The sequence below is a fragment of the Peromyscus maniculatus genome, chromosome 7 (assembly GCF_049852395.1).
Source record: "Peromyscus maniculatus bairdii isolate BWxNUB_F1_BW_parent chromosome 7, HU_Pman_BW_mat_3.1, whole genome shotgun sequence".
NCBI lineage: Eukaryota > Metazoa > Chordata > Mammalia > Rodentia > Cricetidae > Peromyscus > Peromyscus maniculatus.
The window spans coordinates 5,371,699-5,398,278 of record NC_134858.1 but is presented as its reverse complement, the minus strand read 5'-3'; the positions used below and the strand labels follow the sequence as shown (position 1 = coordinate 5,398,278).

The 26,580-nt window shown below is 39.7% G+C and overlaps 3 protein-coding genes across 7 annotated transcripts in view; 1 reads left to right on the top strand and 2 right to left on the bottom strand.

The window, feature by feature from the left end:
* Angptl5 (angiopoietin like 5) overlaps nucleotides 1–5,985 on the bottom strand; it is a 31,569-nt gene extending 25,584 nt beyond the window's left edge. The window contains exon 1 of the mRNA XM_076575636.1: nucleotides 5,880–5,985. The gene's annotated coding sequence lies outside the window, so the exon portion shown is untranslated. The remainder of the gene's footprint in view (nucleotides 1–5,879) is intronic.
* Nucleotides 4,684–6,369, bottom strand: LOC143274175 (uncharacterized). Its single transcript, XM_076575637.1, has 2 exons — nucleotides 5,900–6,369; nucleotides 4,684–5,172 (listed from the first exon to the last, which is right to left on the bottom strand). The coding sequence occupies exons 1-2, from the start codon at nucleotides 6,248–6,250 to the stop codon at nucleotides 5,146–5,148; spliced, it is 378 nt and encodes a 125-aa protein (XP_076431752.1). The 5' UTR covers nucleotides 6,251–6,369; the 3' UTR covers nucleotides 4,684–5,145.
* Nucleotides 6,248–26,580, top strand: part of Cep126 (centrosomal protein 126) — a 50,914-nt gene continuing 30,581 nt past the window's right edge. For 3 of the 5 annotated variants that reach the window (XR_013052598.1, XM_016002334.3, XM_076575633.1), the window contains exons 1-4: nucleotides 6,248–6,385; nucleotides 8,628–8,747; nucleotides 19,388–19,533; nucleotides 24,224–24,320. Coding sequence is in view for 4 of the 5 variants with exons in the window: in XM_016002334.3 (XP_015857820.3) it covers nucleotides 6,273–6,385; nucleotides 8,628–8,747; nucleotides 19,388–19,533; nucleotides 24,224–24,320 (476 nt within the window). In the remaining variant the exon portion in view is untranslated. Of the gene's footprint in view, nucleotides 6,386–6,414; nucleotides 6,440–7,543; nucleotides 7,672–8,627; nucleotides 8,748–19,387; nucleotides 19,534–24,223; nucleotides 24,321–26,580 lie in introns of those variants that run through there. The other 2 variants (XM_076575635.1, XM_076575634.1) reach the window with 2 other exon arrangements.

Below are 26,580 nucleotides of genomic sequence, written 5' to 3'. Positions count from 1 at the left end.
TCAGCTCAACATAAACAGCTGAGCTTCAGCCAATAGCAGATATCCAACAGATTAAACCACGAGCGATATAACAAATACCTAGCTAGGACCGGAGAGGTGGCTCGGCAGCTAAAAGCACTTGTTCTTACAGAAGATCTTATTTCGGTTCCCAGAACCCATGTGGGGACTCACGACCAAGCATAACTCCAATTCTAGGTGATCCAATGCTCTCTTACTACCCCACACATGGTGTGTACATGCAAGCAAAATACATCTACACATAAAATAAATCTTTAGTTTTTTAACTTGTTTTAAAACTGTCTGGTTGTGCCCAGTCAGATTTCTCTATTTTGTTTCTGTGTGGAACATATAAAAGCCTGTGGCTACATGGCTGGAGCTCTCTGAACTGTTCCCGATTCTGAGGGTTGTCTGATTCAATAGTTACTCTTTGTTCAATAAACCCTACTAAATTTAATTTGTCTCAAGTTTTCCTATTAGTACAGATTCCACTGAGATCATTTTATAATAATAAAATGGCTTTTAGTTTCTTTTGTAAGTAGAGCATTATTGGGTTGTGAGGTGGTGTTAATGAAGCTGAAGCCTCTTGTTTCTTTCTTTAACCCTTCCTGATCTCCCTCTGCAGCGGCTGGAGCAGCTCCCACAGGATCGAGCTGCTCAGCACTCCAGCATGGATGGGGCTGAAAAGGCCCACCCCACTCCTACCTTTCCTTCCCATTTTAGTAAATCACAGTGCTCATTATTCCAATTGGAAGGTCATTTTAATTTTTTATATCAGTGGGTTGTAGAATATTATTTTCAGGTGTGTTACTTTTGTTTATGTTGCATTTGTTTAACTCTGTTTAACACTGTGTTACTGTACCTATCTAAAACACCTGATGGTCTGATAAAGCACTGAACGGCCAATAGTAAGGCAGGGAGAGAGAAGTAGTCAGGGCTGGCAGGCAGAGAGGATAGATAGGAAAAATCTGGGATGAGGAAGCTGCCAGAGGAGGAGGAGGACATCAGGGGCCATCCACCCACAAAGTAAGAAATAATGAAAAGTATACAGAAATAGAGAAAGGTAAAGGTCCATGTGTGATTTCTTTAGGAGCTGGGTGGCGGGCCCCCAAAAGAGTAAAAAACAACTAACGACACCATCAGTGTGTGCATGTACCCATGTAACAGGCCCTTGTGTAGCCATTGGAAGTTTCTCCAGTCCCACCCAGCCCTGCAGTCCCTCAGCCGCTTATAAAATAATCACTCAGAGGCTTAATATTAATTACCAGTTGTATGGCCTATGGCTTCAGCTTCTTGCTAGCTAGCTCTTATGACTTAACCCATTTCTACTAATCTATAAGCTGGCACGTGGCTGTGACTACCATTCTGCTGGCTTCCTGCTGCTCCTTTGGCAGCAGATGGCCTTTCTTCACTTCGCCCTTCTTCTGTCTCTCTACTTGGATTTCCCACCCGCCTCTAAGCTGCCTTGCCATTAGGCCAATGCAGCTTTATTTATCAACCAATCAGAGCAACACATATTCACGGCATACAGAAAAATATTCCACAGCACCCTTGCAAACCTGTGGAGGTCAAAAGACAACTTTCAGGACCCGGTTCTCACCTGCCACAATGTGCCTTCCATTCAGGTCACCAGATGTGGTAGCCAATGTCTTTACCTGCTAAGCCATTACTCATGTCCCGAAGGTCATATGACTTTCTCCTTGCACTTGCTACAACCATCCATCTACACACCTTACTGGCTAAAGGTTCAGACTTTAAGCTCTTGTCATCTCTGTCACTGCAATCATAAACCTGTCTCTTGCCAACCTCCACTCAACACCCTGTGACAGCCTTCAGGTTATTCCTCTTTGTTTCTAGTCCTATCCTCTGTACTGTAGTTCCCCCATAGCAACTACAGTGCTCCATTCTAAGTTAGGTGATGTTAACTCCCAAATGCCCTTCTCTCCACTAAAAGTTGGCTTTACACTAGGACCTTGTAAGACCCCACCAAATGTAGGTTATGTATTTCTTTACACTCATCATCCAGCTATCTGAGTCATAATCTCTTTCCTTTATTCAGACCCAATTTCCCTTCTTTAGAGGACATCCTTGAGCACTCTGTCTTAAGTAGATCTGCAACAATTCTCTCTCCTCTCCTTTCCTCCCTCTCCCCCTCCCCCTCCCCTCTCCCCCCCCCCCTCCACACAACTACTCTTTTCTAAAGTAGTTTTTGGTACCTAATATATTCCACTGGGAAAAGAGAATTCAATATAAACTTCAGACCACAATATTTTGAAGATTATTTATTTATTTTTTTATTTTTTACTTTTTTACTGACATGAATGTCTGTGTGGGTGCCTGCAGAGGCAGACACATCAGATCTCCCTTGAACTGGACTTACAGGCAGTTGTAAACCACTAGGTATGGATGCTGGGAATCAAACTCTAGTTGTCTACTGTTAGGGTCTGAGAGAAGCCCCGAAGAAAGACCAACAGTCACATATGCAATTTAGCAAGAGTGTTTATTGTTTCCAACAGGTTGGGGTAGCAAATAGTGGTCCCCAAAGGGAAGTCACAAGCTCCCTTTAAGTGCAGTTAGGGGGCTTCCAGGAAGGAGGGATTAATCTGGTGCTGATTGATGGAGGAAAGATTAGTCTGGGTTAGTCTGGGGGCTTATTGGTGGGAGGCTCTAGTGGTTAGGGACCTTCCAGGTACAGGGTAGGGAAAGCTATCCTTAGCTAGCAGAAGGCTGTGGGGTGCCTGCTGATTGGTTGCCCCTGAGTTGTCTTTCCCAGAACTGCTTGCTCAGCTCCAGCCAGTTCCAGTAAAACGAACCTAAGGCCTGGTCCCCTGCAGGGCTGTTGGAAACCCATGATGGCTCTGGTCTGGCTCCCCAGCCCTCTCATCTACAAGAGTAGTATGTGGTCTCCACCACTGAGCCACTTCTCCAGCCTGTTCTCAAGTTTATTCACACTAAATCCCCAGCAACTGGAAAGTAGTTGGCATGTAGCAGATGTGATGTGAGAAATAGATGGACAGGGAGAGAGAGAGATGCACATCCTTAATAAATGAGTTGTATTGTTAAAAAATATAAAATAATTAAGTATTAAATTTAATTAGGATGTGTTTTATGACAAAATATTGGTGTTTTAGTTTTATTCTTTATGCGTGTACATCTGTGTGTGCTGGAATGAGTGCATGCATGCCCACAGGCACACACAGATGTTTGTGGATGTCAGAGGTTGACATGGGCTGTCTTCCAGCACTCTCCACCTCAGCTTTTGAGACAAGGGTCCCTTAACTGAGCCCAAAGCTTGCCATTTCAGCTAGACAAGCTGGTGAGCAAGATCTGCCTGTCTCCGCTTCCCCGACATCAGCACTTCCCTAGTGCTAGGCCTACAGAACACCACACCGGCTTTCTCTGTGGGTGTGAGGATCTGAACACAGCCCCTTGTGTTTGCAAGCATTTTACTATCTAAAGACCTCACAATCACTTTCCTTGCAAAAGACAAACTTTATAAAAATCCTCAAATTATCTATTATCCAAGTATTTCACCTTTCATTTTATTGCCTCTCAACTCCTTGTTTTTTACAAGCTAGGACTGAATCTCTTAAATAGGATGTAGGAAAACCAGCTTAATATTTTGAAGAAAAAAAGAATTAGAAATCAACAAGCCTGTAGTTTTAAAAAATTGATAATAACCTTAAGTTAAATGTTTCTTTTATATTTTATTACCTTTACAAAGCAACACTTAAGTGAAGAATAATTACATGAGCAAGCACTTGTAGAGGATTGAGAAAACTAATCATGGCTTTTTTCTTTGTGGGTTTTTTAGATAGGCTCTCAAGCAGCACAGGCTAGCTAAGGATGATCTTGAATTACTGATCCTCCTGGCTCCATCTTCCAAGTGCCGGGATTCCAGAATGACACCATGTTGATGAAAAATCATGCTTCTTAGTATTAATTAATATACCAGCAAAACAACAGTAATGTGGCTAGGGTTTTCCACGTACTAAATAATACAGTCTAAGCAAAACACTTCGAAAAGCTAAAATGCAAATATTGCAAATAGCAACCACACATTTCTCACTTTTCTTTGCCCTTTGCAGTGCCCTACTTTGCTAAGGTTCAAACTAGTCCTGGAGAGACAGAGTGCTAATGATAGCATTGGGAACAGAATCAGGGCCAATGCTTGTGGCTAGGACATTCAAAAAGTCGCCAACATAGCTAACTGTCCTAGCATTCATATTTTCCTTCCTTTGTTAGTGTTATGTGTTTTCTTTTGTCATCTTGCCATGATATTGAAGGAAACTTAAGCACTTTGCAGTTAAAAATCAGTCCCCTGAACGCATTTCAATGTGAATCAGTATATCTCCATTTGAAAGGGAAAAAAAGTCTGTTTTAAATAGTTTCAGTTGAAAAGGTTTGTTATTTGAATTGTTAGAAGTTCCCAAAGGCAAAGATATTTGAATAGTGGGGAGTGATCTTTCTTTGGTCTATACATTCTGTTAAACAATCTGGGATTGTTTTTATTTTTATTTTTATATACAAAATTTTTATTTTGTGTATAAAATATTTTTATACACAAAAAATATAAAGTAAAAATTTAAAACTAACTAAAATCCAATCAAAATTCATGCTTTTACATTGGGCTCCAACAAAAAGGCCCAGCCTTGTTCCAAATTTTCACTTACATAGCCATTAACCTAGTGGCTCAAAACTCTGTTTAATTTCCCATACAGAAACATTTCAATACGATGATCTCTTCTGGCACATCTTCCCAGGAGATTAAGCTAAATCTGGACTTCTTTTCAGGCCACTTTTGCCGTGATGGTCCATTTGCAGAATCTGGCAGCCAAGTAAGGACCAGAAGAATTCTTTGAAGTAGAGTCGTTATAAGTAGAGCAGTAGAGAGGGGGTGCAGAAGTATCAAGGCATGGAGGACAGCAAGTAGGGAAAGAAATTTTCCACTTCACAAGGCTGTTTTTCTTTTCTTTTCTTTTCTCTTTTCTTTTTTCTTTTCTTTTCTTTTCTTTTCTTTTCTCTTCTCTTCTCTTCTCTTCTCTTCTCTTCTCTTCTCTTCTCTTTTCTTTTCTTTTCTTTTCTTTTCTTTTCTTTTTTAAGAGATAGTGATTTTCAAGAGAATGATACCCAGGAAAGTCTCACGACCTAAAACTTCAACACAGGATTCCGTACCTAGCAAATTACAAACCAAATACTTATTTCCAAGCTGCCAAGTAATACCTGTCCATATCTAGGGATTTTCCATGCCCTGTCTTTCATCTGTTAATACTCTCAAGAAAACACTATAAAAAGGGAGACCCGAATCAAGCTCTAAATCATAGTTCAGCTGAACTCTCTCACAACTGGGGTTCCCAGAAATAAATGCTCTGCCATCTGCCCAACTCTGTTGTGGGTCATTTGTGCACTGTGTGCACAGATATTGCTGTGGTTGGTTTGATAGACAGCTGAACAGCCAGTACCAAGGCAGGAGGTATTGGTGGGACTTCCAGGCAGACAGGTAGCAGGAGGAGATAACCTAGGTCCATAAGACGTGAGGAGAAACAGGAGGTGCAAGATGGAAGAGAGGTGGGGTTGGGATTTAGCGGTGGTAGAGCGCTTGGAAGCGGAAGGCCCTGGGTTCGGTCCTCAGCTCTGGGGTGTGGGGGAAAGATGGAGGAGAGGTAATGCCACATGATAGATTGTAGATTACTATAAATGGATTGATTTAAGTTATAAGAGCTAGTTGGGAATAAGCCTAAGCTATAAGCCAAGCTTTCATAAGTAATAAGAAGTCTCGGTGAAACCACTACTACACAACTCAACCTTGCCTTAACTTGCCTCAGTTCACTCCAATTCTACCTCCGCTTGCTTCAGCTCTCCCTAGTTTAACCTCACCTCACCTTAGAGTGCCTCAGTTTACCTCCTCTTGCCTCAGCTTGCCTCCACTCCCCACGGGGGACCTCAGCCGACCCAGCCCGCTTTGGGCCGGCCGGCCCGCTTGGCCACGCCCCCAGCCCGCGGCCCCGCCCCGCGTTCCGCCTGGTTTCCGTCGCGAAGGACGCGGCGTCGGTTGGTTGTCAAGATGGCTGCGGCGAGGTCGCAGCCGCCACCTCCGCCGTCGCCCCGCGAGGTCGCCGCCCTCACAGCTGCCGTCGCCACAATCGCCGGGGCCGCGGAGCCAGGACTGCCGCGGCCGAGCCCGCGACGCCCGTGACGCGGGGCGGGACACGCGGCCCGCAGCGCCGGGAGAGGAGGGAGGCCGAGCGGCCATGCGGGCGGCGCTGGGGTGAAGGATGCTGGCGGGCAGGCCCGGAGCCCAGAGCGCAGGCGCGGGCCTGGGCGCCGGACCCTCGGACTCGCTGGGCGCCCGGGACGGCGGCGGGCGGCCGCGGCCCGGCGCTTACCTGTATCCTTCCCGCCGGCCTCACTCCCGGTGACGCGCGCGGGGGCATGGAAACTGGCAAGTCATGTTCAGTGCGGCTCTTCGCTTTAGCGGCTGCCGCCCCACCCCACCCCGACCTGAAGTTTTTCACGGTGTTCTCCTACTTGGTGACCTCTTCCCTGCCACCCGGTCCTCCCGCATCCATACCTGAACTTGGCCGTCACATTTTTGTGAATTTTTAAATGCGTCGGCCCTGAATGGGATGGGCGGAGATTCACCTTTTCGAATTTTAGTGTAATACTCTTTACTTTTATGGACTCTTGGTGCTTAGTCGAGTCTCTTAGGGAAATTGCACGGAGAGTGAAATATGGTGCTACCCTGCTTTAGTATTTGCCCCCCACCCCCACCCCCCCAGCTGCTGAGCCCAAGCACGTTCTCGTTTTGTTTCCTGTCTCTGCTCATTCTGTTGTTAAACAGGAAAGGAAAAGCAGAGGACCCAAACTTTGGCAATCTGGTTTATTTCTGATTTTTCCTTAAGAAATAGTTGATGTTGGTAACATAGTGGAAATGTCAGTAAGCTTTGCTTTTAAAGTATGTAAAGCATTTTTATTCTTCCAAAGAACGTTATGGTAATTTGAATTCAGCCTCTGTATTCTCAACGAACTTATGATGATGTTGTGTGTGGTCATCTCTGTTTTCCTCAGGGAATGTCTTCGCTTGGGTTCCCTCCACCGTCACCACCCTCTCACCCTTTCCTTAGCTCCGTGAATCCCAACTTCTTCTGGAATGTTTTTTATACTCTTACAATTTTAACAGCAAATCATCAGTTTTCACTGAGGGTCTCCTCTTTTGCAGACCTTGCCTTGGGTTCTAAGGACACAAATCTACTGGGGAAGGAAGATGGGTGTTAGTGCTCCATTAATGCCAAAACCTTCTCAGATAGCATCCCCAAGCTTCCTCCCTAGGTCTTTCCTTTGTCCGCCTGTACAGCAGCCTGCAATAGCAACTGCTAGCTCTGGTCATCTTGTCCTTTGTCTTAATGCTGCCACAAGCTGTCTTCTCAGAGACGTGAAGTAAATACTACTGTCTTATGAGTTTGACTCCTCATGCTTGACATTGTATTTCTTTCTTTTCTTTTTTTTTTCTTTTTTTTTTTTTTTTTTTTTCCTTTTCCCGAGACAGGGTTTCTCTGTGAAGCTCTGACTGTCCTGGAACTCATTGGTAGACCAGGATGACCCCTGAACTCACAGAGATCTGCCTGCCTCTACCTCCCCGTTAAAGGCATGCGCCATCACCATCCTGCTGACACTGTATCTTCTTATACACTGAACTAACCTTAGTATATTGTCCCTAATTGTCTCTAGATCAGATACAAGAAAATGGCTCATTGACAAGGCATCTATAGCTTCTATTATTTTCATTAATGACATATCATTTTTATAATTTATGTAATAGGAATAGTGAACCAAGCAAGAATGAACAAGGAGATGAATTTTAAGAATACTGATGTAGTTCAAGCTCTAAGCAATTCAGAGTATTTGGAAGCAGTAGGAAGAGGGTATAGCTTTAATAGATCTTGCCTGGCAAGGAAACACATTGTATGACACTTGTGTTGATAACATATTGGAGAAAAACTAAACGGGGGGCGGGGGGGGGATGAATGCCCATAGTAGTCTTTGGTTTTTTTAATATTAACTATATAAAAATTACATCTTGGGGGTAGATTTTTAGGGGTAGTTGTTACGATGATGCCATCCACAGGGATCTTTGGGGAGAAAAGCTTTATTCACAAACATTGCAATTTTTTTAATTTCATATTGTAGACTAAAGGATCCATTGAAGCATTTAACTCATCTACTTCCTGTTACTAAAATCTTTCATTCCTTACATATATGCCCAAGAAGATACCTTAATAGTAACTATCCAAATATCTGATAATGAATAAAAACATGCATTTTCATTATCTAAGGTCATGATTTCTAAAGGCAATTTATTTTCCCCTCAGGAAAAGTCTGAGGGGATATGTGTGTGTGTGTGTGTGTGTGTGTGTGTGTGTGTGTGTGTGTGTGTGTGTGTGTATGATTTTTATATATATGATTTATAAATATATATATATAATTTGCTAATCTTTTACTAACACTAGTATATACACATATTAGTTGTCCCATGAAAGCATTATACTGTCATTACCATGAGGCTCTAATCAGACATTCTTGACACTTAGTAAAGATGTAAACTGTTGTCCTTAACTAAATGGCATCACTAGAGATATGAAAATCCATCTCGAGAAAAATTTAGAAGAAGAACGCCAGATTCTACTACAGCAACAAAAGATATGTCGGAATCGAGCACGTAAATATTTCATGGAGTCAAGCCGGAGAAGAAAGTAAGTCGTTGTATTTATTCAGAAGCACAGAGATTCAAAGTTATTCTAAATTCAGTTTCTCTCCTTGGAGGTGCTTCCTAGACTGGAGTCACGGTGGTGGTTTATTTATAGAACTAACGATAAGATTCTCCTGATTCTGCCTGCAGGACCAAGTCTGTTTTCTAGCTATTGATTATGACTCTCACAGTTTTTTCTGGTTACAGAACAGTTTGTTACACTGACAGAGATGTTTATTAAAATGTCTATGAAATGTAGTAACGCCTTTGGTTTTGTATCACATCACGATTAATTAAAAGATCAACAATTGTTTAACTTCAAATAGACTATAAATTAATTTTGATATACTTTTCAATTCATAGAATTTTTATGTGCTACCTTCCTCCGTTCAGTTATGAAAAGAGGGAAAAGATAAACACTGATAGAATGCCTTAAGTCAGATTTTATAAGTCATTGCCAAAAAAGCTCTCTGTGGAGACTATAAACTAGAAGGAAGTAAAATCAAAAGTATCTAACCATCTTATCACTTTTAGGATTTTAATTATTAAGTTTGTTTTGTTTTGTGTTTTGAAGATAAGGTTTCTCTGTGTAGTCCTGGCTGTCCTAGAACTGACTCTGTAAACTAGGCTGGCCTCTAACTCACAGTTTGAGATCTGCCTGCCTCTTCCTCCACAGAGTGCTGGGATTAAAGGTGTGCGCCACTACCACTGGCTTAAATTTTTAAAGATATAATTATTTTTATTTTAGATGTGTATGAATGTTTGCCCAAATATATGTAAGTGCACCACATACATGCCTGGCACTCACAAAGACCCGATAAACATGGCAGAGTCCCTGAAACTAAAGTTACAGATGGTTGTGGCCCACCATGTGGGTGCTCGGACCTGAACTCTTAAGTCCTCAGCTAGTGCTCTTAACTACTGAGCCATCTTTCCAGCACCTGATTATTAAAATTTTCATTAAACTTTTTAAGGCAAAGTGGTTATCCATTTTTTTTTAATTTTTATTAAAAGCCTGACCAATATTCCTGTAATCCATGGTAGTAGAAAATCCCTGGAGCTTATTAAATACATCATTGGGCATATGCTGCAAATCCCTTTGGGGGATACAAAATTGTTTACCTGTAATTTTTTTCCACCATTATATTCCTCTTGCGATTAATCCTTTCATTGTCCAGCAATATTGAAATTATTTAATGAAGTTTATTTTTATTTTGTTTGTACATTCCTGCTCTTCTGTTACCTTTTGTCTCCTGAAGATCGTACCAGGCACATGACAACTATCAGTAAAGATGATTATAGACTCTTATCTAGTTTATGCTGTCTACTCAAGTTGAAGTCAGAGAATTGTAGGTTTTTTCGTATTTAGTATTTTCCCTTCAGAAAAAGGAAAAACACCTGCCATTTTTTTTAGTATCTTTGGAAGTTATCTTTAATTGTTTAAAATGTTGTAGACTAAAATCTCTACGGTTTCATATTCTAGAAGATAAAAAGTAAAAGACATGATTCTTACCCTCAAATTGTTAATAATGCAGTAATGAAAGATGACAGTCAATAAATACTGTGGTTAAATCTCCTGTGAAGTAGAACAGAAGTAGAACATTTCATAGACTATGGGACAAGGAAGAGTCCCTGGAAGAATAGTTAGCCACACATTAGCCAAGGAACATGAAAGGAATCCTACTGTATGTAGCTAGAATAATGCAAGGAAAGTCTAATGTGAGAAAATATGGCAGAAAATATATGTAGGTGAGTACCAGATGACAGGAGATAATTTATGAAATAATATGTATACCAATCTAAAGAAATTTAAGAATTTGCCCTGTGCTAGATTATAAAGAAATTATCTTTAGAGTATAATAAAAAAGCAAAATTAGAGATGTTCCATGATCAAATAAAATATAGCTTAGTTCATTCTACCAAAGAAGCAGCAGATGAAAACCAAAACAAACAAACAAACAAAAACCAGACTTGAAATAAAAGTAGAGCAGCAAGCTGTTACACTGTCTCAGCAAGTGGATGAGCATGAGTATGGGTTCAGACCTGAGTAGATGATGTCAGGAGCCAAGAGCCAGTTATAAATGGTCATAAAGAGAATTGTCAGAATTCTTACAGATCAGGAAAACTGTAATGTTTTGATGTAAATCTTTCTAAAATAACTTCATATTTTAATGTTTTATATATACTGATAAAGGTAGTTTGATCTTGGACCTTAGACTTATGGGTATAGTGAGGATGAAATTACCTGTGTTGTTATATTACTGTATTGTTCTTGAGCTATTCTGCTTTACTGTCCTCTTCATGTCTTCAATTCTTTTAACTATTAACTGTTTGCACACTGATTTATTCAGTGTTTTTTTCATATGCACATGCAGTGTACAGATAACATTGGTAAATTCTTCTGTTGAAGATTTTCTAACTTCTCCACTGTTTATAACTTTTTTGAAATTCAACTCTTTTTTTAAAATCTTAAGTAATACAATTTTAACTTAAGTAATTTAAAATGCAGAAGTTGGAAAGTAAGAATACTAAATACAACTTGTCTTCACCTATAACAATGATGTAAAGTACTTAAAGATGTACTCAACACTTTCTCATGAAGTAATTGCCACTTTATTGGCAACTGTGAGTTTTCCATATGTCTTTGACCCAGTTTCCTCCAATGACAATGTTTTACAAAATTGTAACGTGGTATCAAAACAGAATAATACCATTGGCATGGCCAAGACACAACATTCCAATGACCACGAGAGTCACTCCTGTCCCTTTCATAGCTACACCCTTTTCTTCCTACCCCCACGATCTCTTGTTCTTCATTTCTAGTTTGGTTTGGTTTGGTTTGGTTTGGTTCATTTTTACACTGTTAAATAAATAAAATCGTGTCATATGCAGCTTTGGGGGACTGATGTTTTTCCCTCTCAGAACTGTTCTGTGGTATTAATCCAGGTTGTTATAGTCCTCAGTAGTTCTTTCATTTTCAATGCTGGGTAGTGTTCCACATATGCGTGTACTAGAGATGTGTTGGGTTCAAGTCGTTGAGAGTTAGTTGTTGTTGGTGGTGGTGGTGGTAGTGGTGGTGTTTATGGTTGAAGTTTTTGGTGGTGGTTTTGTTTGTTTGTTGCCATACTTTACCACTGAGATAGACAGCCCTGCAACAGAATTTTTTCAAGCTACTTACCCAATGATGGACATCTGAGTCATTTCTGGTTGTAGGGTGGTGGTATTGTGTATAGAAGCTGTAAACATTCATATATAGTTTTCATATGAACATAAGGTTTGTATTTCTCTGGAATGAATGGCAAGGAGTACATTACTGACTCATATGCATGATCTCTACATGTTTAGTCCTTTTAAAAAGGCGAGCCTTGGGGCTGGAGAGATGGCTCAGAGGTTAAGAGCACTGGCTGCTCTTCCAGAGGTCCTGAGTTCAATTCCCAGCACCCACATGGTGGTTCACAACCATCTATAATGAGATCTGGTGCCCTCTTCTGGCCTGTAGACATGCAGGCAGAACATTGTATACATAATAAAGCCGGGCGGTGGTGGCGCACGCCTTTAATCCCAGCACTCGGGAGGCAGAGGCAGGCGGATCTCTGTGAGTTCGAGGCCAGCCTGGGCTACCAAGTGAGATCCAGGAAAGGCGCAAAGCTACACAAGAGAAACCCTGTCTCGGAAAACCAAAAAAAAAAAAAAAAAAAAAGGCGAGCCTTTTTACAGAGTGGCCCACTGTACCCGCAGCAGTATAGCATCCAGATTTTCTACGTAGCTCACTGTTTGCTGCTGTCGCTATTTTTATGTTCGCTGTTCTAGGTGTATAGAAAGCTCTCACTGCAGTTTATGTCTACAGCTCCCTAATGGCTAGTGGGATAGAGTATTCTTCATGTGCTTGTTTGCCATCTGTCTGTCCTTTCCATGTCTTTTGTCTAATTCTTTTAACCTTAACTGTTCGCACACTGATTTATTCACTGTGGGTTTTTCCATACATGAATGCAGCTTGCAGTGGCCATGTCTATCCCACCCGCTGGACTCTGTCTCCTACCACCAGTCACATTTTCTACTCTGCCCACTGCACTCTGTCTTCTACCCCCACTCGCATCCCAGTCCCTGGTATTTCCTCTGACATTTTAAGGTCCTTTGTTTTGTTTTTGTTTTTGTTTTTTTTAAGTTTCCATATATGAGAAAAAGTAAAGTCACTACTTAACTTTCTGTGTCTGGATTATTTGTGTAGCAGAGTATCCTCTACTTTCATGACGGGGTCTTATTTGTCCTTCTATATGAAGATACTTCTTTATGTATTTATCTCATACTTTCTTTGTCCATTCATCTGCTGACAGGCAACTAAGCTGATTCCATAACTTGGCTTATGTGAATAGTGCTATAATAAACATGATAATGCAGATGGTTTGTGCTAACTTCATTTCTTTTAGCTATTTTGCAAGGTATGGAATAACTGGATCATAGGATATTTGTGTTTCCAGTTATTTGAGAGACGTCCACACTGTTTTCATAGTGATTTGTTAACTGACATTCCCATAAAAAAATTTTTTTAATCTGCACCCACATTAAAAGTTCTACAAGACTGATGATTTTATTATAATTTCAGTGAATTTGGAGAGTCAGAAGACTGCAGGTCCAGAACCAAATTATCCTGATACTCTTAGTTCTCTAAAGAACAATTTATTACCCACCTCTATGTTTGACCTAAAAGCCTGTGGCTAGTTGGTAAATCCTTTCAAAATATATAAACAGACCTCTAGCTCCCACTAACTCAAAAACTAAGAAGTCATTAGATAGAATCTAAGCATAATAGCAGCAATATAACCTGATGTGTAGGCAGAGTTTTCCTGTCCTACAGCCGCTCTCAAATAATCACTCAGAAGCTTCATATTAATTGCAAATGCCTGGTCAATAGCTCAGGCTTATTACTAGCTAACTCATATTTAAATTAACCTGTATTTCTTATCTATGTTTTGCCACGTGGCTCATGGCTTGTTAACCTCATTTTTTACATGTCCTGCTTCCTCAGCAGTTGGCTCCTCTGAATCTACCCTCCTTCATTCCAATCATTCTCAGTTTGGCTTTCCCGCCTTTTCAGCTATTGGCCAGTCAGCTTGTTTATTAAACCAGTCATAGTGACATATTGTACAGAATATGTACAGACATTGTGTACAGAAGGATAATTCTACCAATATATTTTTAAAGTATCTTGATTTATTATTTTATATTTTTCTGAAAACTTCATGAAACTGCTACCATATTGGAACATGATATTTGGAGTAACTCAAATCTACATTGCCAGGCAATGGCCACATATATTTATTTAGCTCTGACATTAATTACCTCTTATTCCCTTTGAGGTGAGAGTTGTATTTTTTTGTGTCAATAGGATATACTCATTTTTATTCCTGCCAGCAACATTAAAGGGTCTTGTTTCTCCACATAACTACCAGTACTTGTTATAATTTATTATTCTAGTGGGACAAGATGGCATTTCATTGCAGCTTTGACCTGTGTTCTCCTGATGGCTAATAATATTGAGCATTTTCTCATGTATTTATTGGATATTATATTCCATGATTTGTGAAGTGTATAGTCAGATCATTTTCTGATTTTATTTTATTTTTTTTACTTAATTGCTTGGGCTTTGTTAAGTTTTTAAGTTCTTTATTCTAGAACTTATCACCATATTGCTCTTCAGGTCCCAAACTCCTAGCTAATCAACTTCTTCTTCATCTTTCAGACTCTAAAGTAAACACATGGATGGATGGGTAGATAGGTACGTAGGAGATAGACAGACAGATAAGTGTACCACTTAGCAGTAGTAGTGTGTCCGTCCTCAGAAGTTTCATTGGGTGATTTCATTGCTATGTGAGCATCAGTGCTTACCTAGCCGTATCTGCCCAGAGCCGCACTCCTCTCTGGCCTGCCTGTGTCTCTGTGTGTGAAAGCCATTGCCTTTTTCTTTGCTGTTTCTGATACATTATGATCTAGTAAGTAGGAAATTTGTGTTAGAACTGAGCCTAAAAATAAATGTAAATAGGATTTAAGGATTTTTGTTTGTTTGTTTGTTTGTTTTGTTTTGTTTTTCAAGACAGGGTTTCTGTGTGTAGTTTTGGTGCCTGTCATGGATCTCTATCTATAGACCAGGCTGGCCTCGAACTCACAGAGATCTGCCTGGTTCTGCCTTCCGAATGCTGGGACTAAAGGTGTGTGCCACCAACACCCGGCAGATTTAAGGATCTTAATTTTAGGATTAAAAGTTATGAGCTTTAGTTAATTGATGGTCACATCCTTATTTTGGTTGATATCACAGCCATTAGAGAAATGCAGTACTTATCTTAATGTATTCTATACATTATTAATTCTATCTGATAATCAGAATGTGGGTATTCTGTATTTGGATGTTTTCTTCATCTGTTTGTTTGTTTGTTTGTTTGTTTGTCAAGTGAAAAATAACCCATTGAAAAAAATAGGAATTTCAATATAGATTTTGGGGATTTCAAATAATTTTGACCTTGACAAGGACAGGGCTGTTAATGTGAAGCATGTGCCTCTTTGTCATATAGAAAACTCTGGGTATCTTCTTGACTTTGTCTCTTGCAGGCTGTTAGCGTCATTTGATATATTTTATCCTTGAAAAATATTTCTTCCAATTGCATTTTCAATTCAAAAGGATACTCTGTCCCTAGTTTTTAATTTCTAATACCTCAAAATGTGATTGAGTTTTAAAAGTTAAGTATCATGTTTGAAGGTTGTAACTACCTCCATCTGAAATAGGTTTTTGTCCAGTAAAAAGGAAGCTATCACAGAAGGCAACCTCTCCAATTCCACACACCATCTCTTGGGGCCTTGGGTACTCTTAATGCTACTGCTTATTATGTTGCTACAGAAAACTGTCACCATGGCACATTATTTGTTCCTAGGAATACTTCCAGCAGAAGCAAATGATACTACACAGTTGTAGACTCCTGGGAAAGCGAAACAAACAGCTTGGCATATGGTTGTCATCTAATGAGGTTGCTCACCTTGAGCCAAAATGTTGTCCATATTTCATGAAACAGCACTGCACAAGTTGAGCAGATCCTTCAGAAGTCACCAAGGCGGACTGTGTTTTCTGTGAAAAATGCTAAGCCCAAGGCAATGGGGATGATTCCGAGTCTAAACTCTGTAGAGTGGGGAAACACTCTTCACTTTCATCGCCTGTTTCTCCATCCCCATTGCTTATCTGAGTGCCTGACATGTCACCGAGTAAAAGAAACCCTGCAACTCCTGACTGAGGAAGGAAAGGACTATAGTGTACACATTGCTCTACTTAATCCTTCAGACTGTCTTAGGGCATGTCACGGAGCTTGAGAGGAAAGGCATTGGCTTGCTGGCCACATTCTGTCAGTGCTTTGATTTGACACAACTTAGTACAGACTATATTCTATAGTCTTGGAAAGTGAAATGTGAAATTCTTTTCTGGGCACATTTTAATGTAGAGCACAGGACCACTATGGAACAATATAAAGTAATAGAGATGGGTGGTATTTGCTATTAGAATAACTTTATAATTCTAGCAAAGAGGATACCACCTCTTTACTTCAGAATCTGTCAGTCCTTATTCCAAAAAAATTGTTGTTTTCTCAGTTTAAATATTAGGGAGGAGGTCTGTCTTGTCCCTTTCCCTAATTCTGAGCATTTGCTTGCCATTACTTCTGCTAGAGCACTTTTTTTCTCCGTTATTTTCATGACTCTCTCTTGTCTAGCTTAAATATCATGTCTCCAGAGAGAAATGAAATGTGTCTTTCTAATTAGCGTGTGTTTGTTTTAATCAGGATACCACATAGAACTAATGGGTGTGAGCTATCATTTTTAAATATACAAAGAAGTAAATAACACCAAGCATGGTGACACATGCCTTTAATCCAGGCCTTTGTCAAAAGACAAAGACAGGTACATCACTTTGAGTTCTAAGCCAGCCTGGTCACACGGCAAGTTCCAGGCCAGTCAGGATGCATAGTGAGAACTTGTCTCCAAAAGCAAAAACAAATGACATAAAAGTATTTGTATTAAATATTTATCCCCGACTCCAATAAATAACAGCTGTATGATTTAAAAACTCTCAGCTTGGACTTATTATATGGATCATTTGCTGGTGTATAACAACCACCCTAAAACAGTGTATGGTGATTGTCTGTGTTTCCTGATGCAGCTGGTTGATTCTCCCTTGGAAGTCTCATGCACTTGTACTCATATTTCATCTATGATTCTCCTGAAGTTTTATCTGTGGTGATCTAAAGGTCCTGCTGAGCTTGACCTCCATTATGCTTCTTCAGTCACATGCTTTGTGCTAGGGCTCGATTCACTAATATTGCTGGAAGGCAGTTCTCTGCCTTTAACTGTTTCTCCCTAAAGCTTGCCTAGGCTGCGTCTCAGCAGGGTGATCTTAAGGTCATCAATAATAATATCTGCACCCTGGCATTTCCTAAATTGGGTGTTCCCAAATAGTAAGTTAGTGCTGCAAAACCTCCACTGAAGCCTGGGAAGTCACATAGCACCACTGTTATATGTTGTAGCCGTCTATTGGTTATAGGAGAGTGACAGGTCCAGACTCATTAAAGAGGAACTACATAATCATAGTACAGGACAGATAGAATCTGTAAGTAGCTTTGAGTACTACTGACTTCTCAATAATCCACAAGTATAAACGAGCTTTCCTTTGGAATTCTTTCATCTGTATTTTGTAGTGTTTTGTTTTGTTTTGTTTTTTAATTGACTATATTATGTATAGTGTTCTATCTGCATGTGTGCCTGCAGGCCAGAAGAGGGCACCAGATCTCATTGCAGATGGTTGTAAGCCACCATGAGGTTGCTGGGATTGAACTTTGGACCTCTGGAAGAGCAGCCAATGCTCTTAACCACTGAGCCATCTCTCCAGCTTGTATTTTGTAGTTTTTGATTTATGTCATTTTTGCTTTTTAGTTGAATTTATCCCTAAAATATATATGTGTACTTGTACATGTGTATGCACATGCATGCATGAATGCACATGTATGCATGGATATACATGCATACATGCATGGTATTGTAAATGAAAAGGTTTTCTTAATTCTTTTCTGGATTGTTCATTATATAATGATGTACATAGAAATGCATTTTATTTTGTGTGTTGGTTTTGTATATCTAATGGATTCATGTATTAGTATAGGCTTTATGTGGAATTTTTAGAGTTTTCTGTACATAAGATCATTTACCTGCAAACAGATAATTTTACTTTTACAATATGGATGCCTTGCATTTTTTCTTATTTTCCTAAGCTCTCTGGCTAGTAATCCAGTACTGTACTTAATCAAGCTATGAAACTAGTTACTTTAAGTTATCTAGGGAGATAAAACCCTCTTCCCTTCCTGTGGTGCCACCCCCCACACACACACACATCCTACCCCTTGAAAACCTGAAGCTCTGTTCCCCAGTGCTGTAGACAAGACAGGTCTTTAACAGTGGTCCACAGACACCTAGGACAGGAAGAAGGTAAAAGAGTTCATCCAGCTGTCACCACGTTCACATGTGACCAAGGAGTGCCTTTGGATGCTTCCCTGCCAATGTCAGGCTGGCGCTGTAGTCTCTTTTTTATCAAATATGTCTTGAGTAATACAAACATTTTACAAGAACAAAATTAACTGTTTAAGGTAGTACAACTAAAACAGAGAAAATATAAAGTGCCTAGAGGCAATTATAAATAAAGAGGAAAGTTAAGAGCAGGCAAGCTGGCTCAGTAGGTAAAGATGCTTGCCTTGTAAGCCTGACACCTGAGTTTGACCCCTAGAACCCCATAGAGATGAAGGAGAAAAACCAGTGCCACAAAATTGGCCTCTGACCTCCCCAAGTCACTATAGCACATGCACCCCACCACACACACTCATCATCATCATCATCATCATCATCATCATAACAGTAATAATAATAAATACTTTTTAAAACTTGACATTACAGGCAGATGTTTGTAACTTTGTCTACTGAAGAGTTCTGGGTTCCCTATTTACAAAAGAAGCTGAAAACCAACATTTTTATAAAAATTGTATTTTTAGCCAGGCCGTGATGGTACATGCCTTTAATCCCAGCACTTGGGAGGCAGAGCCAGGCATATCTCTGTGAGTTCAAGGCCAGCCTGGTCTACAGAGCGAGATCCAGGACAGGCACCAAAAACTACACAGAGAAAACCCTTTCTCAAAAAAAAAAAAATTGTATTTTTAGCAAAGTTAAGACTTATTTGACAGCCAATTTTAAACAAGAAAAGTCGTTTCCTTGACTTCCCTCATAATTTGCAAGGCTGCTTCTTTCACCAGCAAATACCAGAAACAGCATGACTCTTAGAAAAGGCTTTTCACCACAGAGGGCTGTGGGACTCTGGCTATCCTGCCAGAAATCAGAAAGGGGCCTCACTGCAGAGCTTTCTCTAGTTAAAAAGATCTGAATGAGGGTCTGAAGTTACCATCTTACAAGTATATTTCAATTCCTAGCCAATGGCCTGTTAGAAATCACAAATGTGCTGTCTCTAGAATGAAGAAGATACTGTTGTTTCCTAAGTGTGGTGTTCTCCAATCGTTCTGGTTCAGTCAGCTTCTTGTGTAGCTCTCCTGTTTCCTTCTACCTTAAATCTAGAGCTTTCGAAGAGAAACGCAAAGAACAAGAAGAAAAAGAGTATCAGATTAGAGAGCGCATCCTGCAGCAGAGGAAGCAGAAATTTGAAGAAATTACTGAAAAATTCCAGCGTGCCCACGTTCCTCTCTCTCAGAGAAGGAGAGCAGGTACCTTCATTTCTGGAATGATTCTGAAACAAAAATTAAAGTTGTAATCACATTTAAATTGAGTAAACAATAAAATTACACATTAAAAAAAAAAAAGTAGAAACCAAAGCCACAACAGGCTGCTTTGCTGCTTGAGTGACAGGTACTTTAACCAGATGCAGACAGGAGCTTGAGTTAAAGTTCTTTTGGAACATACTGTGTTGGTTGGCTCTATTCTGTGTTGGTAAATTCTCTATTCACTCACAAGTTTCTTTTAACTTCACACTAATTCACAATGTTTTGTCTTTTTAAATTCGATTTTTTTAAAGTAACTTAACAAAGAAAATTTAGCAACTGGGTTCAGGAAATGAGTGTTACATTCATTCTGCTGTTTTACTTGTGGTTCACTCCAAATTCTTATTTGAGAGATTGGCAAAACACAATGTCTACAAAATAATATAATCCAATAATATAAGACCTGTGACCAATTACGAATTGAAGTATAATTGGACCAAGGAGACGGTTTCATGTATACAGCACTTGGGAAGCCTGAGGGCTTGGGTCCGCATCCCTAGAAGCATGCAAAGTCAGTCAGATGTGGCCACAGCCTGTACTCCAGCACTTGGGAAGCACAGACAGGGAATCCCTGGAACATGTTGCTAGCTAGTCTTGGCAAGCTTTCGGTTCAATTGAGAGACCCTGCCTGAATAAACGAAGTGGAGAATAATTGAAACAAACACCATTGTCTCCCTGCAGCCTTCATGAACACCCTCACGTGTCTGCATCCCACACATATGAGCATGCATATACACATGCACATATGTTAAAAGGGAAGTTAAGTATGGCTGTGATTGATGCTTTTCAATCATATCCACGTTTTTAAACCTTAAATAGCGAGACAGAACTAACAGTATATCAAAGGTTACTAAAGAGAAAGAGCTGGCAGTGCCATCTTGTACCTAGCCATCATGAACTATACTGGATGGCACTCTGTCCCCAGCTATCCTGAGCTACAGAGATATGTAATTGTCTCTAACACTAAAAATCACAACTTATTTTGATAAAAACTTAAACAGTATTATTGGTACAATAATTGATGTGATAGCAGAATATGTAACTACTGTGAAAACACAGGAAATATCATTATCCTGTGTCAGGACACTAGGTCATTGTTTCTAGAACAATGACATGCATGACTCTTGAATCAGTATGTTGCCAGGCAAAGAGAAAAAGAATAACCCAGACAAAGGAACAGTTCATACAAGTGAACTGTCTTTCAGTGTATCAGAAGCATAAGTTATGGAGTAAGAAGAGAAGAATATGAAGTTGAAACTAGAAGTAAGCTGAGGCTAACTCCTGAAGAACTTTATATGTCATGCTAGAAAGTTCGTCTTTATATAAAATGCCATTTTTGAACCGGAAAACAAGCCATTCTGTGTTAGTAAGGGATCTTAGGGTGAATAGGTGCTTCAGAGAATACTGACACCATCAGAAGACATCCAAACATAGGAGGGTTTTCCTTTTCTCTGACAGGATAAGTCCTGAGGTTGGGGTCAAGAGCTGGTTCCACAGTGGTACAGACTTCAGCTGTCTTTCAGCTAACTACTTTCTGCAGATGGTTCCTAGCTTTACTCTTGTGGCTATGGTAGCTGCTAGGTCACCAACCATAAGATTGGTATTCTAGACAGAAGAAAAGAAGACATGGCTCTGAACCCCCTTTAAATCATTTCCCTGGAGGCCTCCATTTATGTCATTTTTTTCTATTTGGCTCCATTTGTAAGGGAAACTGAAACTTTCTGAATGTTGGATATATTTCTACTCCTAACAGTATAAGCTCTGTTACTAAAAAAGGAAATGAATATTAAGAGAGTCCTCTCATAAGAAGATCTGTTTGGATAATTATAGTGACAACTTGGAATGTGGATGGAAGTAGAAACATACCGAAATTAAAGGCTAGGAGGAGACTAGCTCTGGGAAGAGATGTCAAGTTCCTCACTTGAGCAGTAACTGTCTATAGACAGAAACTGTAATCTACTCAGAGACCACAATCGACAGGATTACTAAGTGTAGGGGAAGAAAAGCTGTAAGGAGAACAGTGCCTTAGGAACTTGGCAGAGAGCATCACACATAATATAATACATTAATAAATGGCAATATTTTACTAGCATGTATTCATTCTGTGTCATCAATTTTATTTTGATATTTTCATACATGTATATAATATTATGATCATATTCACCCTCATTATCCTCCCTTGTGTCTAGAGTTCAAGTTTGAGCTAACTCCTGTGTAGTAGTATACTGGCTTGGCTTAAACCCTTCGGAGAAAATTACAGACAGTAGAATAGTGGGGAAGTGCAGTGACATGAATATTTTAAAGTAAAAGTTGGTTTGATTTTGTTTTTAATATTAGGTTTTCACAAAGTGTTAGAGCTTGAAAATCATGTCCCTACCCCCAGGCTTTTTTTTTTTTTTCCTTATGAAGGAAAACATTCAATTGGGGCTGACTTACAGTTTCAGATATTTAGTCCATCATCTTTATTGAGGGGCATGGCAGTGTGCAGGCAGACATGGTACTGGAGGAGTGGAGAGTTCTACATCTTGATCAGCAGGCAGCAGAAGCAACTGTGTGTCACACTAGACATAGCTTGAGCATAGGAGACCTCAAAGTCCATCCCTACAGCGATATACTTCCTTCAACAAGGCCATGCATAAACCAACAAAGCCACCCCTTCAAATAGTGTCACTCCCTAAGGGGACCATTTTCTTTCAACTCACCACAGTCACCATATGAAGAGGCACAAAAGAATGCCAACAAGGTTTTCGTCCAGTCCCAACATATCTGTCATGGCCTACAAACCCATAATCCACATTACACACACACACACACACACACACACACACACACACACACACACACACACAGGAAATGTTTTTTAAAAAATAAATCTCATTGCCCTTACATTATCTAGAATTGTTATTGACGCTTGTGAGATTTTTTTCTCCACAATAAATAATTTTGTGTAATTAAATGTAAGTTTGTTGGCTAAAGATCTGAACAAATCTCTGGTAGTCATAGATTTCCTTTCAGTGTGAGTTCTTTAATATCCTCAAATTCCACTGTGATATACAAAGGCTCTAACAAATTAATTACACACTGCAGGATTTACTCTTGGATAAATTCTTTCAGGGTTATAAAGATTAAGGTGATGGGCAGACTTTATAACACTTATCACATGCATAGGTTACTCTCCAATATGAATTCTTTCATGACTTTGCCGATAACTGTGACATGCAAAAGTTTTATCACATTGCTTGTATTCACAGGGTTTCTCTCCAGTATGAGTTCTTTTTTTTTTAATTTAACATAATTTATTTAACGAATCCTTGGGAATTTTTAATCATGCACCCCAATTCAGCTCAACTTCCATTCCAGTTATATACTCACTTTATCCCTGCAGCATCCCCCAAAGAAAATTATTTTTAAATCAAAGCAAAACAAGCAAGCAAACAAAAAACAAACAATAAAACAAACAACAAAAAACTTCTTTGCTTCCCCTCTTCCCCACCTTTCCAACACCTCCTCATTTGTCCTGGTGGCATTGGGAGCCTTAGTGTGTCACACAGTAGACCCTTTTGTCCAATCAGCTTTACTTACAAATGATCATTGCAGTGAGTCATTGGTTTTGTTCAAGGCCTCTGGTTTCTGGTATAACATTATCACTGGATCCTCATTGAAACTCCTCTGGGATGTCCTGCAGCTGCCGCAAGTCATGGAGATCCTGAGAGTATTGTTCCACAGGACCAATCCCTTCACAAGCTCCATGACTTGTGAAGCAAATGGAGCAAATGTTAGAGTGGACCAACCCCAGGCCTAGCTGTGGGTCTGAGTAGTTGAGCTGGTCAGTCCAGGCAACTGGGGCTTCCTCCCTTAGGCAAGTGGTGGGCAGAGCCAGCTTCCTTATGCCCAAGTCATCAGGGTAAATCCTCCCTCACCCATGGTGAGGGGTGCAGCCATCTCCCCAGAGTGCAGGGGTAGGGGCCAGCTCAACAGCTGTGTTTCTACCTGTACAACAGTAAAAGGAACATTAGAAGTAAGGGAAGGAATATGTTGAGTACCAAAGTACATACTGGGAGACTTTGAAAATGGGTGTGTACAGAAAACAAGAATGGATGAAAGGTCTAAAGAGCAGTGTGGGGTTAGTGTCCATGTAGCATCTGGTCATGAGGCCATCACTTGCCTTCTTCTTAGGCCTTCGCTTCCTTAGTTGTAAAATTCAAATGGCACCTGTGGTGGCTAGATGAGCAGACTTACAAAGCACCTAAAATAAGCACTGCAGCAGGAAATGCCCAAAGTTAGTTGATTTTTTTTTTCATTTTATTCAGAGGAATAAGTAAAAGTTTTTGTCATAAAATTTTGAGACAATGAGATCAGATATAGAAGAGATTATATATAAGAAAAGCCTACACATTTTTCAAATTTCCTTTTTTCCAAATATTATCATAAAATTAATGATGAAGCTATAAAAATAATTTCTTTTTTAGGACTTACAAATCAAAGTTTAAATTTTTATTCTATTATAAATATATTATACAAGAACCTTGAAATATATTATTGGCCAACTAAATTAATCAATAAACCATTAGTGATAAAATGATTCTTTATTGTTTATGGGTTTTTTTTTCTGTTCCTTTACTTTTTCACAATCCAGTTCCCCCGTTAGAAGAGGCCCTTAAACAAATTCAAGAATCCAACTTAAAATCAGAAGTAAACATTCCTCTTTCCCACAGACCAGCAACAACTTGGCGGTAAGCAATTTATTATTACTGTATTAATATGATTATACTGTTATCACTTAATACATAATAACTATGGCTTTCTGTTTGCTGAATTTGTAGTCTTTTTCATTGGTTATTTCTCTTTTGGGGGGGTAGGGGAGGTTTAAGATATGGTTTCTCTGTGTAGCTCTGGCTGTCCTGGAACTCACCCTGTAGACCGGGCTGGCCTGGAACTCATAGAGATCCCGATCCACCTGTCTCTCTGCCTCCCAAGTGCTGGGATTAAGACGTGCGCTGCTACCACCTGGCTCATTGGTTACTTCTTATCTCTGTTTTAGAATTTGTTCTTTTTACAAATTAAGAATTAAGTCCACTGTAATTTGCTGTCTTACATTATTACACTTACATTATTAAGAATACAAATACAAAAAAAAAAAAAAGCCGGGCGATGGTGGTGCACACCTTTAATCCCAGCACTCGGGAGGCAGAGCCAGGCGGATCTCTGTGAGTTCAAGGCCAGCCTGGGCTACCAAGTGAGTTCCAGGAAAGGCGCAAAGCTACGCAGAGAAACCCTGTCTCGAAAAAAAAAAAAAAGAATACAAATACTGCCAATAGTGAATAATTTTCTGTGAAAAATATAAAAACTATTTTAATATATTGATGTTTATTGTTGTCTTTACTGAATAGATAAAATTGTTTATTTTGTATTGATACAAGTTTAGTTTTAAAAAGTAATTTTGTTGAGTGGTTTTTTTCCTCAGTCAGAATTTTTTGTTGTTACTGTTCTCAATAAAAACTACAATGTCTGTCTTTTCCATTTTTTCCAAATATTTTTTTTATGTGACTATATGCAGAGAACTAGATAAAGCATTGGAAAGCAATATGGAGTAGGCTGTTAAAAATACAGTCCCCAGGGGCTGGAGAGGTGACTCAGTGGTTAAGAGCACTGATGCTCTTCCATAAGATTTCATGTCTACATATGTATAATCTTCATGTATAACCATAGAGAGAGGTAACATGATGCTTTGGAAAGCACCAGGACTGGTTGTAGCTCAGTGGAAGAGTGCTTACCTCACATGTGCGAGGCCTGGGATTGGTCCCCAGCATCACAAAACAATTGCATAAAATTACATCAAATGAGTAGTAATAATCAGAACATTCACCTATAGGAAGTTATTAATAATTCAGATTTTACCTATACAGAATATTATTCTGTTCTTAGAATTCCTCCGATCAGTGATTCTCTTGATTAGACCTAAAAACAAATTATTTCATCCTTTCAGTATTCCTTAGAGTCTGGGAAAGAACTGGACTCTTGGTTTAAAGAACTTCATTAAAGCAGCTCTGAAGAGCATATGAGTTACCAGGACAAGTGGTGGACAGCACTGTAGACAGAGTGATGAGCACACGCACAGTCCGCAAGTGATAAAGTGCTGGTGATGAAGTCAGGGTAAAGGGAGTTGAGTCAGCTGGGGCTAGAGTTCAGTGGTAGCGTGCTTACTGAGCATGCGTCAGACCCTGGGTTTGACCCTCGTTCTACAGAGAGAAGGTGAGAGAGGAAAAAGAGGCAGAGACAGGCAAGAGACAAAGAGAGACCCCATAATGTGAGACAGGAATGGAGGTGCATGCCTGGAATCCCAGAACTCATGATGTGGAATCAAGAAGATCAAGAGTTGAGGGCCTGCTTTAGCTACATGAGACCCATCCAAAACACCACCAACAACAATAATAATAGCATGGGTAAATCAGAGAATACAAATACTAAGCTTAACTAGATATGAGATTAGAAAGAGAGATGCATCTGTATGTTAAGAAATATAAACTTTGGGGCAATTGAGATGGCCACCAAGCTTGATGACCTAAATTTGATCCCCAGGACCCACATAGTCAAAGGAGAGAACCAACTAATGCACGCTGTCCTCTGACTCCTACATGCATGCTGTGGCATAGATGTACACATCCACAGAAACACATAGGAATAAATATACTTTTAAAAGAAGAAATGAAATATAAACTTACTCCTGAGATTTGTAAGAGAATTTTTGTTTGTTTATTTGTTTGTTTGTTTTTTGAGAGAGAGTTTCTCTATGTAGTTTTGGTGCATGTCCTGGATCTCACTCTGTAGCCCAGGCTGGCCTCGAACTCACAGAGATCGCCTGGCTCTGCCTCCCCAGTGCTGGGATTAAAGGCATGTGCTACCACTGCCCGTCTTGTAAGAGAATTTTAAACAAATGAGCAAGGTCATTTTTTTAAACATACCATTACAATCATTGTAGACAATTGTGGAAAA

Bases quoted from the DNA above. Each gene is read 5' to 3' on its own strand.
- LOC143274175 (XM_076575637.1), bottom strand. From the start codon at position 6,250: ATGGCCGCTCGGCCTCCCTCCTCTCCCGGCGCTGCGGGCCGCGTGTCC. The intron at 5,173-5,899 runs GTAAACTGAGGC...GTAATTTGCTAG, and splicing joins GCAAGCTGAGGCAAGAGGAG to GTACGGAATCCTGTGTTGAA.